Source organism: Aotus nancymaae, unplaced genomic scaffold (assembly GCF_030222135.1).
Source record: "Aotus nancymaae isolate 86718 unplaced genomic scaffold, 86718_ANA_hifiasm-v0.15.2.pri h1tg000014l, whole genome shotgun sequence".
In the NCBI taxonomy this organism is placed as follows: Eukaryota; Metazoa; Chordata; class Mammalia; order Primates; family Aotidae; genus Aotus; species Aotus nancymaae.
In genome coordinates, this window is record NW_026988425.1 from 68,042,208 (window position 1) to 68,056,733 (window position 14,526).

The 14,526-nt window shown below is 42.4% G+C and overlaps 1 protein-coding gene across 1 annotated transcript in view; it reads left to right on the top strand.

The window, feature by feature from the left end:
• The window catches only part of ANKDD1B (ankyrin repeat and death domain containing 1B), a 51,116-nt gene that overhangs the window by 31,464 nt on the left and 5,126 nt on the right, over positions 1 to 14,526 (top strand). Inside the window, 5 exon segments of the mRNA XM_012462141.3 lie at positions 468 to 566; positions 3,753 to 3,851; positions 6,740 to 6,838; positions 10,559 to 10,645; positions 13,973 to 14,174. Coding sequence (XP_012317564.2) covers positions 468 to 566; positions 3,753 to 3,851; positions 6,740 to 6,838; positions 10,559 to 10,645; positions 13,973 to 14,174 — 586 coding nt within the window.

The window sequence follows — 14,526 nt, forward strand, 5'->3', positions numbered from 1 at the left end:
TGGCCTTCCAAAGTGCTAGAAATACGGGCATGAGTCACTGTGCCCAGCCGGATTTTCTTTTTTAAATACAGCCATGCGTCTCTGAATGACAGGGAAATGTTATGAGGAATGCCTGATTTTGTTGTGTAAACCTAATAAAATGTACTTACACAAATCTAGATGGTATAGCCTACTACACACCTAGGCTATATGGTATATCTATTGCTCCTAGGCTCCTATGGTATAGCTATTGCTCCTGTACAGCATAGTAACACAGTGGTTAAATATTAGTGCCATAGGAATTTTTCAGCTCCATTGTAATCTTATGGGACCACTGTGGGTCTGTCATTGACCAAATCACTGTTATGTGATGCACGACTGTAGTTGTACTATTTCATTGTATTAACTGATTACTGTGTGATAAACCCCAGAAAGCATGCTGAATTATAATGGGAGTTCCTCCCTGCCCTCTCCATTGTCTCTTGCAGCTCAGTATCAGTAGTTTGCAGATAGCAACCAGGAACGGCCATGCATCCCTTGTTAATTTTCTTCTCCGTGAGAACGTTGATCTGCACCCGAAAGTGGAAGTGAGTTTATTTTAATGACACAGGGTTTGGTCCTGGCGCCATGAGGTTGGCTGTGCCAGGGAGATGCCCCTTGCAGATACATGTAGGAGATGAGATGTTTCACAAGGGAGGAATTCTTTCTGGGAAGGCTGGCTGATTTCTTTTGGAGGCTGAGTCTTAATCTTGAGAAATAAAATCCGAGGGATGAATTTTAGAAAGTCATTGAAGTTCCTGAACAAAATGAAATCTTTGTGGTTTAAATATTTGTATTTGCTGCAATAAAGCTTTCTCATATGTCTAGAGATGCCATTGCGCTTTTATTAATTTTATCAGTCTGGGAAAATAATGAAGCAGTTATACATATCAAGAAGAGTGATAATTTTTCTCCCTTCACTGAATAATCTTGCTTTTCTTTTGAAAGTCAATTCTTTATACTGATTCAGGTTTTCTGACGTTTGAATTGGCTTTGGCAGAACTAACAAAAGGCCCTCTGTGTTGGAATTAAACAAGAAACATGCTTCTATTTTTCCACTCTATTTTCATTTCTCTGTTGAGAATATGATTTCCTCTGATCTTGCTGAGCCATTACTATTTATTGTATTAACTCGAGAGGAGGGATATGATTTAAACCATGTCTGATAGTTTTTGGAGCATAGTGTTGGGGGAATTGGCTCTGAACTTACCTGGTTCAGTCCAAGGACACTTCCTGTTTCCCAGGAGGAGCTGGGCCACTGCAAGGCGGGTGGCCCCAGCAAGGACAATGCCCACTTCTTTGCAATGTGGATGTTTTCTCGGTTTTCATGCTTAGTGCCTCGAGGTTATTCCTGGGCAGAAGGGACCTATACAGAAATTCTTCCCTTCATGCTGCCTTCACGGCCCTGCTCACACCATCTGTCTGCCTTGACCTTTGTTGGCCTCTGACAGTCTCTGACTTACTCAGCTGTGGTCTTCTATCTGTCCCCTCGTCTCCCCTCCCTCCATCTGCTGGTGACACTCTTGCCAACTCACTATGGTCTCTCTTCCATCCACCTACCCCCATCTCCTGAGACGGAGCCTGGTACAGATGGTAGAGTCAGAAGGGTCTGGGTTCAAGTCCTGTGTCTGCCACTTCCTTGCTGCATGGCCTTGTGGAAGTTACTGATCCTCCTTGTGTCTCATGTATGAAGTGGGGAATATGAGATCAAACTTCTAGGTTTATTAACATGGTTTCTGAAAAACTGCCAGGCTGGTGTTTAAAACAGAGTATAAACTGTTAGGGCAGCCCAGGCAACATGGCAAGACCCCATCTCTACAAAAATTTAAAAATTAGCCAGGCACAGTGGTGCATGAGTAGTCCCAGCTACTTGGGAGGCTGAGGTGGGAGGTTCGCTTGAACCCAGGAGTTTCAGGTTATAGTGAACTACGATGGCTCCACTGCCCTCCAGCCTGGGCAACAGAATGAGACCCCATCTCTGAAAAAAAAATAAACTGTTGGGGAAATTAGTGTGTAGTAAGCACCACAATGAGAATGTGCTGAGTGTGTCTGATGCATATCGTTAATATCTGCTATTCCACTTGAGCCACGCTGCACTCATCCTAATCACTCGCCCTCGCAGGTACCTCCTCCCTCTCTCCACTCACTCCACACTCAGCTCCTGATCTGCACAATGTCACTGGATCTTCAGCCCTCGCTGTCACACCCTTTCCCACCTTCCCCTAGTATCCCCATCCTTCCCTTGTCATCATGCTGGATGATGCCTCCTTCTCTCTCATGCCTTAATCGCTTTTGCCCTCACTTCCCTTCATTGCTTCTTCCCTCCCTTTTCCCCCCCTCTCAGCTGCAGTCTCTACTGGAGGCTTGTCTTCTCTCCACAGGCCAGTGGCAGCTGGGTGGGATTGCAGCAGCAGGGGAGCCTAGAGGCAAAGGGCTGGGGAAGAAGCCAGTGGTGGGGATTGTAAGGTTTGAATGAAGCAACTGAGGTTTAAATGAGGCAACTGAGGCCAGTTATTGGAATAAAGAAATTTAATCAGCTCCTGGGCGAGGTTCTATGGTCCAACAGGAGGGGCCGGAGAAGTCGCGCTTCTCTTCTTGGGACGTGGGGTTTTATAGGGAGTGGAGGTAGCTGATCGACTGCGGGGAGACAAAGAGGAGGTAATTTCATTGGATATGAAGGGACTGGGCACGGACGAGGGGCTGGTCGAGGACGTACGGGGCAAGCTTGCCATAGGGCAGGTCTTTGGCGGGCTTTTTCAAAATTTTGGTGGGTGCAGGGCTGAGATTGGAATGCGGAAATGGGCAAGGGGGAGCCTGCGTGGAGAGGGCAAACGCTGAGTAATGCGCTCAGAATGGTGACGTAGTTTTCAGGTGCAGAGAGAGAAGGGCGTGTCCATTCAGCTCCCAGTGAGGCAACCAGCCTCACAGGGATGAGTGAGTGAGAAGGGCCGGGGGCTCCATGAAGGGCTGTGACTGGGAAGACAGGTGGTTTAGCCACAAAGGAAGAGAACAGAAGAGCAGGCTGCAGAGGGCTTGGTGAACACCCTGTGGCTGGACTCTATGCACGGAGGGCTGAGCATTGAGGATGGTGCCCCTGAGCAAGGGGGATACGCTAAGGAGTCAGGGCTCCAGAGCACATCAATGCAGGAAATTCCAAATATGCAATGATTTTACCCTTGTGGCTACTCTCATTGCCCTTTAGCTCTTTGAAGGCTCTGAGAAGTCCTGTGGTTCGGCCTACTTAACACTTATTTATCCTTCATATCTGAGCTTAAATGTAAGTTCTTCAGAAAAGTCTTTTCTGACCTCCTGAAAGGTCAATCTTCCCCCTACCCCACACTGGCTCTTCTACCTCCAAAGCACTTAATTGTATTCTGTATTTATGTGACTTAAAAATATCAATATTTCCTTACCCCACTAGATTGGAAGATTCCTGAGAATGAGCTTTGTTCACACTAAATCCCTGGCAACCTGAAAAGAGCCTGGTCCATAGTAGGTGCTTAGTATGTAGTTCCAGAAGGAACAAAGCGGGTGAGCCGTTTGCTGGGGAGCAAGTTTGCTTCAAAGCCTTGGGATGCAATAAATGCTGAACACTTACTGGGGGTCACCACTAGAATGGGCAGTTTCAGTACTTGGGAGATCATTAGGAAATAGCTGCTGAAATGAGTTGGTTTTTGATTTGAGTAATGAAGCCAGAACCTTTTGGATTTGACATTTTTATTTATCTCTTGCAGCCTAAGGAGTCCCGTCTTCATTTAGCTGTTATCAACAACCACATCACAGTTGTAAACAGCTTATTAAGTGCACAGCATGATATTGACGTCTTAAATCAGGTAAGCCAGGCAAATCAGAGCTGGGAGAGTCTATTTTCTTATGTTTCAACACAGTGTGTGTTTATGGGGAGTTCTGATCAAGTTCAAGGTACCTAAAAATTCCTGAGAGGAACATGTGCATCCTTTTTATCCTTCTCCTTCTCCTTCTGTAAGTCCCACTGCATCCCCATGCCCACACACATACTTTTGTCTTTCTCAGCCACGCAACTGGAGTTTAGCCAGTGCATGATTAAATCCTTCATTTTTAACAGGCCCAGCACTTTTGATAGAAAAACAGTAGCTCAGAGCTAAATGGCCAGAGGCTCTTTAAATCAAAAACCACTCCTCCAGAGTGAAATATTGTAATTGGCAGGGAGACTTTCCCCCACAAGAAGGAAGCTTTGTTTCTATATTAAAGACAGTAAATGTGTCTTCTCTTTGCCTAAAGGCAAAAGAGACCTCTTGGAATAAAAGAAAAATCATCACAAGTTCAATCAACTGGAGCAGAGTCAAATGACTCATTAAAGCAATCCATCACTGGCTGGAAGTGGGAAAGCTGCAGTGGAATCATGAAGAGAATGGGGGTGGGCACTGGATGAGCCTGCTCTCTGGGGCTCTTCTGTGGCTGGCCTGCCGTCTTCCAGGAGATGTAGGGGAGTGGCAAGAGGAGCCTTTCCGGGGATCCTGAGGCCGGATGAGTTCTTCTGGCTGCCTCTCCCCAGAGAAGCCTCTGCAGTGCCCCTCCGGCTTAGGGAGGAGCCACGGTGCAGTGGGCATGCCTGCATGTTCTCCTAATGCACTGTGAAACCAGAACATTGACTCCTAACTCTGCAGTCTCCTCCAATTCCCACCTATGAGCTAAGTTTTGCTCTGAGCTGAATGAAGATTTACCTGTACTTCTGTCCCTTCCCTTCTCCAGGGAACCTAGCCTCCTTCCCTGCCTTTACCTATCCCAAAAGTTTTTTGGGGAAAAAAACAATCTCCTCTTGTTATTAAATATACTTATGTATTCAACTATATTAATATCTAGAATCTTTCCCAATGGGCAAAATCTTTGCTAAATAAACAGAGCCTTGTGCTCTCGTGTGATACTGGTTTTGACAGAACTGGCTAGATGCACTCTAGGGAAGGAGTGTTTGTTAGGCTTGTTATCCTTTTACAGAACCAGACTTTATCACCTCAATTTTTTGTTAGACCCATAATACACATATAAAATAGGAACATTTATATTTTAAATATAAACTATGTATGTAAAATTTTAAAAAACATAAACTAAAAACACTGAATGTGTTTGAAGTCCCCAGCAAAGAAAGATAACTCCTGTTCATGTTTCAGTGCATTCCCTGCCTTCTAGACTTGTAGCAGTGTTCTTAAAATGGGTTTTGTTGGACTTGATAGATTCCATTTCTGCCTTTGTTCCATGGCGGTACAGATCTTTGATAGGTTTGTCAGTATAAGTGGAATGTCTTGAATGACAAACACCTAGACACACTGCCATTTGAAGGTAAGCCTTTAGGAAATGCTTTTTGGAGGCCAGGTGTGTTGGGTCATACCTGTAATCTCAATATTTTGTGAGGCCAAGATAGGAGGATCGCCTGAGGCCAGGAGTTTGAAACCAGCCTGGGCAATATAGTGAGACCTCATCTCTACAAAAAAAAAAAAAGAAAGAAAAGAAAAATTAGCAGAGCCTGTAGTCCCAGCTACTCAGGAAACTGAGAAAGGAGGATTGCTTGAGCCCGGGGGTTTGAGGTTACGGTGAGCTATTATCACGCTACTGCACTCCCAGTCTGAGTGACAGAGTAAGAAACTGTCTCTAAGAAAATAAATAAATAAATAAATAAATAAATGCTTTTTGGTAGTATCTCCAGCATGCTAGCCCTGTGCTCTGGTGGGAAGAGTAGTGGTCCACATGCCATTGCCCACCTCTGTGACCCTGGGGAAGCTGCTTCCCTTTTCTGGTTCAGGAGTTGGGCTAGATCACATCTAAGGCTCCTCTCTGCCCTAATATTTTAGAAATGTCTTCACATCTGCATTCCTTTTGGTGAGAGGTTAAGATAGGTGATTTTCTTGTGATTTCAGATATTTCTTTTGAAACTCTTATCCTCTTGATAGGAAAATGATTACTCCAGAAGGAAATTAGAAGTCTTGTACTCCTTTATACATTATAGTGTAGAAAATTTAGAGAACAGAGAAATGCATTAAGAAGGCAATAAAAATAAACTCTAATCCATTCATCTAGACCTTAGCATTAACATTTTTATGTACTGTATTTTCTTCTCTTTCCCTCTATATATTTTAATTAAATCAAGCTCAACCAGCTAGTATTATTTCCTAAAGTTTCAAACATTATATCAAAAGCATTTTTTTATTTTCAAAAAATTATTTGAAATTATTTTTATTGTAGTAAAGTACATAAATAACAAAATCTACCACTTTAACCACCTTAAGTGTACAGTTCAGTGGCATTAATGACATTCATTGTGGTATAACATCACCACCATCCATCTACAGAACATTTTTCATCTTCCCAAACTGAAATTCCATATCTATTAAACAGTAACTTCCCATTTCCTCCTCCTTCAGCTCCTGGTAACCACCATTCTACTTCTGTCTCTATACATTTGACTACTTTAGGTACCTAGTATTTAAATCATTTTTTAAAAATAATTTTTCATGGTTACCTATTATTCTAATATATGGATGTATCATAATTTATCTAGTGAGTCTCCTTGTTAAACATGTAATTTCCTTTCAGTTTTTCACTATTGCAAATAATACTGCAATGCATGCCCCCATATCCATTTAAAAACGTACGACCTCTGTTTTCCCTTGAGCCTAAATAGGATGGCTCTACTTTCCCTTTGTCTTTTCACCATCCAAGTTGGTTCCCCTCCTTAATTTCATGGCAGAGGCGGCAAACTCCTCTGCATGTAGCTGCTGATCGAGGAAATGTGGAACTGGCGGAAACCCTGCTGAAGGCAGGCTGTGACTTGAAAGCTGTTGACAAGGTAAGTGAGTGGACTTCATTCAGCTGAGATGGTTGCTGAGACCTTCCTGTTGGCTGTCAGCCGTGAGCAGCGACATTGGAATATCCTTTGTGAAATGGGCACAAACTGGAGAAACTGTGTATCTTCATAGTCAGTAAAATATCCCAATTTTGATTGAGCTATGTCAGTAAGAATTTTTACTTTGAATAACAATTATGTAGTTTTAAAATTCAAATTCTTCATTAAATTTTTGAAAAGATTATAGATTCTGCCAGGCGCAGTGGCTCATGCCTATAATCTCAGGACTTTGAGAGGCCGAGGCAGGCGACTCACCTGAGTTCAGGAGTTCGAGATCAGCCTGACCAACATGGAGAAACCCCGTCTCTACTAAAAATACAAAAAATTAGCTGGGTGTGGTGGTGCATGCCTGTAATCCCAGCTACTTGGGAGGCTGAGGTGGGAGAATTGCTGAACCCGGGAGGCAGAGATTGCAGTGAGCTGAGATCGTGCCATTGCACTCCAGCCTGGGCAACAAGAGCAAAACTCCGTCTCAAAAAAAAAAAAAAAAAAAATTATAGGTTCATATGGTCCAAAAATAAAAGAATATAACTAGCAAGGGTTTAGCAGTAAAAAATTCCCACCCACCCCTTTCCTACTTGTCTGATTACCATACTACCTTGCCTATACGTATCCATTACTATAAATTATTTCTGTTCCTTCCAGAGTTTTTTATGCATATGCCAGCAAACATAAACACATTATACTCTTACTCCCTTCCTCCATCCTTTTTAGACACTGATGGCACACCCATAACGAGTATACTGTTCTGCATTTAGCTTTTTTAGCATTATTAAGTGGAGATCTTTGCATATTAGTACATGGAGAGTTTCTTCTTTTTTTACAGCTGTGTAGTATAGCATGGCACAGACATATCACAATTTGTTCAACTACTCCTCAACTTATGGACATTTAAATTGTTCCTAAAGTTTTGCTCTTACAAACAGAGCTGCATTGAATGACCTTACATATGTCTAAACTTGTTTTTTAAATTAAAAAATTTGCAGTAAAGTACAGATACATAAAATGCGCTGTCTTAACCATTTTTAAGTTCAGTATGATTAAGTATATTCGCATCGTTATGCAATCAGTCTCCAAAACATTTTCATCTTGCAAAAGCGAAACTTTATACTTGTTCAATAACTGCCCATTTCTTCCTTCTCCCAGTCCCTGGGAACCACCATTCTACTTTCTGTTTCTGTGAATTTGACCACTCTTAAGTAGCTCATATAAGTGGAATCGCATGGTATTTGCCTTTTTGTGACTGGTTTAGTTCACTTAGCGTAACGTCTTCAAGGTTTATCTATGTTGTAGCATGTGTCAGAATTTCATTTCTTCTTAAGGCTGAATAACATTTCATTGTATGTCTGTGCCACATTTTGTTTGTTCATTCATCCATCGATGGACGTTGGGTCATACGCATAGTAAGAGGCAGAGCTGGCTTCAAACCCGAGTAGTGGCTGCTCTGTCATCTGGTGCTTTGCTATAACTGTCAGCAGAGATGACTACTTCCGAAACTTGCAGTTTTCCCTTCCTTATTTTTACCCACACAGTTCAATAGCCAGCACCTCTCTAATTCACAGCGGAAGCCTGAGTCCACCCTACTCTAGTTCAGAATCATTTATATGATTTTTGTATTTATATGTTATTTTACTTTTCTCTGTGTCAGTTTCTAAAATTAACTTTTTTTTTTCTTATCATAAAAGTAACACAGGCCCACTGTGGACAATTTAGAACACATAGAAAAGCGTAAGGAAGGAAAACACAACCACCCATATTTTATCACTTCTGTAGCATTCCACCCCTTTCACTGCCTGCTTAACTTGGTTTAACATTTAGCATTAGTATTTTCTAATGTTGTCTTTTTGTAATTTATTCTAGTTTTTCATGAACACTTAATATCCTGAAGACCATTCTGTGGGTAGAAAATCTATAGCATTAGGCAGGGATTGATGTTGGGCCCCTGGTGCTCAGGGGAGTAGATATTCCAGTAAACACAGTCAATGCCACCAGTTGACTTTGTTTTCAAAACAAGAGCTCACAGTTTGTGGGGCCTCATAATTTGATTTCCCCAGATTTCCCTTCTCCTTTCTTTTCAGGGTCTGGCACATAGTTGGCACCCAATACATGATTAATTAATGACTAAAAAGTATCTTTTCTATTGGCTCCCACAAGTTTTGTTGTCAAAGAAAAGTGTTTCTAGGACCATGTTAGGGTCTACTTAGGAAATAAGGAGCCAAAATTTGGTGTAAATTTGACTCTCCCAGCAGCTTGTTCTCTGCTGGTCCTTTTGGCCTGAGGTGTTGCAAAGCTCTCAGGGGACCTTCTATCCCTGCTACCTCCCAACCCCTAAGGGCAGAAGTGTTTGGATTTTTACTCCAGCGTATATTCCCTAGGAAGATTTTCCCATGAATTTGAAAACTCCGGCTCTCAGAATGCTGCCTTCTCAAAGCAGGCTAATTATAGTGATTCAAATGGCTTTACAAGCCAGAATGTAGACAGCATGCAATTAGAGGCTTGCTAAATGCCTGCAAAATGCAGTTCTTCCTAATTTCATTACTGTCTCTTTTGATTAGAGGCTGATTACTTTCAGCCCTAATTTTTCTGCTCTCCTGGGTCTTAGTGCCTAGACTAAGAACCAAATCGTTTACATTGGTGGGATTTGCACTTGTTGCAAATATCTAACCATGTAAGATAATACTTGGATGTATTTCTGGATCCGAAAGGGTAGAAACACAGGTTCCTAAGATTGGAACTTCTTCTTGGGTCATTTCTGACCATTAATTTTAATTGTTTTCTGAGCAAATTCTTCATGGGTCTCTTGAAAAGCAAATGAGAACCACCATCCTTTGCTCAGGGCAAAAGTGTTGTTTAGATGTAGAAGTTGTACACTGTATGAACTCCAGGGGATTCTGCTTACAAAGCTGTGTGCCCTGGCTTTAAGCTCTGTCCATCTTGAGAAAAGCGTACCTTTTTGTAATTTGTCTAAGATACCATGTGGGCTCCAGGCAGAGCACTCCCAAAATTATGTCCAGAACAGCCCTTGTTGATCATTCCATTTGGTTAAGATTCAAACCTCTCACCCTTGGTTGGAGGCAGTATGGTATAAAAGAAAAAAATTCTAGATGGGGGTCCAGTGAGCTATGAATGACCAGCATTGCCATTACTGATATTATTCATAATAAAATCCAGCCCTTTTCTGTCTTATTACTCAATGCTCCTCAAAACATGCCTTCTACTTCCTGGTCTAAAGTGGCTGTTCAGGCTCCTGCCATCATGTCAGCATTCCACTCAGGAGGAAGAAGAAAGGAAGGAAAATGCCATTCATCCCTCTTCTGTTTAAAGATACTTCCCAGAAGTTGCATGTCCCACTTCTATTTACAGACCATTGGCCAGAACTTATGTCACATATCTAACTGCAGAAGAGGCTAGGAAATATTCAGGGTTATTAGCATATGTTCTAAAGGCTTTATATGTGTGAGCACATTTACCCCTGACCACTCCACTATCCGGTAGTTATAAAGACCCAAGGAGAAAAGGACTGGCCTAAGTTAACACAGCATGGGGTGGTAGTATCAAGATTTGAACCCAGTTCCCCTTGTTCCAAAACCAGAGCTCCTAATCACTGGGCCATACCGCCTGATTTTTTTTTCTTTTTTCTTTTTAACATTTTAGCAAGGAAAGACTGCCCTGGCTGTGGCCTCCAGGAGCAACCATAGCTTTGTGGTGGACATGCTCATTAAAGCAGAGAGATACTACGCCTGGAGAGAGGTAAGGAAGGTCGAGCCCAGCACAGTGGAGGCTCTCCTGGCAACACACATCTTCTTGAGAGGCAGTGTGGGGGCTGTGTCATGCTTTGCTCTAATGAGCAGAGCCCTGGTCAGTACAGTTAAAACTGTCCCTTCTGTTTTGTGCTGCCCCCATTCATGGAATGAATAGCTGCCTCTTCCTTTGCCGACATCAGATGTCAGAACTGAGAGTGCGTAGAGTTCGCTTGGGTCAAGCAGTGTTGTTCATGCCAGCTTTAATGGACCTGGCATGTGAGCCCCTGATGGGTGACATCCTGGTTGTGCCCTCTGTCCACAGTCTGGCCATGAGCTATTTCCAGGAGCACTAATGAGTGATTAAGAAAAACTCCTTTCTGTGGCTTGGCAGTTTTCAACACACCCCTGTGCTGGCTTTCTGGCACTCAAATATTCTGTGAGAGTCATGAAAACCTTATTTACTTGAGAACACACAAAAAAAACCGTTGTCTGTAAGTCATTCTTTCTGGTGTTCTCTCATTTTTATTTCCTCTGATATCTGCTACCCATGCAGCTTCTCAATAGACTGCCCTCACCTGCAAGATTCAAGTCTGTGCCCTCAGGCAAGATTGGCACTGCCAGACACCATTCTTGACTTATAGTGACGTGTTGTTTCAATTCTAGGCTGCACGGCGATCCCTGGCCCAATGGGTTAGCTCCGGAATTCAGGCCCTAATCATGTGGGGCTCACCCTGAGTTTCTATGAAGCTGGATTGCTGTCCACCTGGCCAATCTTCGGAAATTTCCCTTAAATCCTTAAAGCAAAAAGCATTTACTCATCTCCTTCTCTCTCACAATTTTGTTTAATTAACTTGCTAGTCTTGATCTATATGGATTCTTTTAAAGGTCACACCATCCTCCTTGCAACTTTTCTTGCCTGTAAAACAACAAAAAAAAGTGCTTTGCTTGTAAAACTGTTTTTAAAAATTTTAACAATTGGAATTCTCTGTTTCTTCTCTCCCACTCCTCATCTTTCTATGTTCACTCATCTCCTCCCTTTACCTCTTCCGCTTTTCCTATCCTCAGGCTTATTTTCTTAAATTATCATTTTTTTTAATTGAAGACAACTTTACCAAGTGCCATCTTTTCTCTTTCTCTTTAACTTGCTTTCACATTTTCTTTGGAAATAGAAATATTCATTTGTTTTATTTTTAATTCCTGGAAGCTTTAAAAAATTATTTTGGGTAGATGAGAATAAATTATTTTCCCACCAAATGAATATGCCCTCTTTCCTAATGAATCTTTAAGACATAAGAGTTAGATAAACTTTGAAAACCATATATAATACATAAATATAGCTAAAGAAGACCTCCCAGAAATGGTAAGAGTTGTTTACTCTGGTGACAACTGGGGTCCTAAAGTCTGGAGTTGGAGAAATACTTGTCTTTTAAGATACATTTTTCAATTTTTTTTAACCAAATGCATTTAATATTTTAAATTCTCTTTGTTCATTGATGAAGTTTATATCCTGCCTAATATAAAATGATTCCTAGTAAAAGGATTAAAGAGATGATTTAAATTTCCTCTCTTATATCCATTTATCCATTAACATAACCACCCAATCATCCATCATTAAATTCAGTGGTTCAGAGGCAAATGGGAGCTTCCTAAAATCTGGCTTATGTTATTTTAATTTCCACCAGTTCTGGCTCATGTTATTCCTACAAATAGTTCAGTGCTTTGGCAGGAAAGCTATTTAATGCTTCCACTGACTGCTGAAAAAGACCTAGGCTTTCCAAGGCTCCTGCCCTTTTCGATGGAAGCCTGAGGGACCACCCAGCCCAATCCTGAAATGCAAAACCATGTAAGTTTCTTGAAGAACTAAAAATGTTATCGCACAAAGATAAATGCAGAAGCATTTTGTGTTCTTCCCTTTCCCTTGTGACATTTAGGCTTTTGATCTTGCTGGATTCATCATTGTTTCAGGAGATGGAATGAGAACAGGACAAAGAGAAGTGGCCCACAGCGCCCAAGTTTGTTGGATCTCCCCATCCTCAACCTTACTTCCTTTGGAGTTCTTGGGAGCTAGGCACTGTGGAAGTAAAGCTGAGGCTGGGTTGGAGAAGGCCTGCCATTTACAGTCTCTGAAACAACTGTGGGTAATTCACACCTCCCATTCCTCTTCCAACTTCTGTACACAAAGTTCAGATACTAGAGGAGGGTTTTGCCCTTCTTGGCCAATCTTCCCGGGAGGAGCTTATTGCGCTTCCCCTGTCAAACTTCCTGGAGGAGGTTGCTGGTGCCGTGAAGGGTGCAGGCTGATCCATGGTGGGGATGAGCCTCTCCCATCAAGTTCTTCTCATTAGTTTTGAAATCCAGGGTCCCATACCCTTTTGATCCATTTCCTGCCCCAGCCTTGACTCCCATCTTGTTGTGAAGAATATTTTCATTAAGATACACCTTTATTTAAGTGAAAGACAAAAATAGAAGTTGCTATATACGAAAAAGGAGAGGTAAGCAGGAAGTCCCAGACTTCTTGGTGGGCCACGTGTCCTGGATGTCCTTAACTGATTTGCAACCTTCTGCAGGAGGATTACCTGGAGCCCGAGTGGTGTAAGCACAAGAGGCAGTTCTAGGAAGAGGTGCTCCTGCTTTCACTCAGGGGTTTTTCTCCAGTGTGTTTGGTTTGATTCTGTAGGACTCTGGTGGATTCTGAGAAGGGACAAAAGGAACCTTTACACAGACAGAAAACGAGACGCCAATCTAGGCATAGTGCTGTTGGGCTGAGCCTGGCTGCAGTGACTTTAAATGATATCCACTCCTGTCCTCTCCACCCCCTTGGTCACCTGTTCCCCAAGTCCCACCCTGAGCTAGGCTCCTGGTTTCCTCTCCTCATGCTTACCAGAGAGCAGGATGAATGAGGGACCAGCTATGTGATCTTATAAGGGATATACCCAATCTGTGCCCACTGAAGCTTTGATATGAGAACATCAAATAAACAAAAGAAGAAAAGGGGATATGGATTCAAACGAAGTCCATTAGTGATGGTTTTGTTGCTGTGATACATCCTTCCCCAAGACAGCCTCTCTGTTCTCATTCTCTGTTCTAAGCAGCATGGAACACAATAGGCAAAATCCCTCCCATTTCCTATGTCAGACGGATGGTACCCAAACTTTTGATTTCAAGCATTTGTTTCCATTTTGGATGGCAAAAACATGATCCAGTGACAGATGGCATCAAAAACATAGTCTCGGTTACCACCTTACCAGTTATGTTTGAAAAACATATATACTCTGAAATAAGGTAGTAAGTAGAACACGTCTGAAATCTTCTGATACAATTATGTTCACTTTAGGAGCATCAAGAGAGTATCAGGGACCCATCAACAGGCTTTACTCTGACATTCAAGCAAGATCATAGTTTGGAGACCAGACATATTCGCACACTCCTTTGGGACCTGGCTTATCATCAGCTGAAGGCCAATGAGTGGCAGAGGCTGGCCCGTTCATGGAACTTTACAGATGACCAGATTAGAGCCATAGAGGAGCAGTGGTCGGGTGAGTACAGACTGGATGATGTGGGCAGGAGGAATTCACTGTTAGGAACAGCAGTGCCTCCTGGTGTGAGGTCTTCCAAGAAAGTACATGGCACTCACAGTAAGCCGCAGTCTTCGGGGGGCCCAGGAATAGGGGCTGCTAGCTTAGGTCCACACCAGTGATTGGACGTTAAGATTTGCAGAAAAGTGAACACTCATGGTCTGCAGTAAACTGAAGTGTGCAAGGGATGATTATGTTTATTGAGCCATATCAAACATGTGGCATTTAGAAAGAAATTAAGGTTCCCACTGGACAGTCACGAAGGAAGCAAGGATTTAACAGTTGGTGTGCCAGTGGGAAGCCAATCTGATTT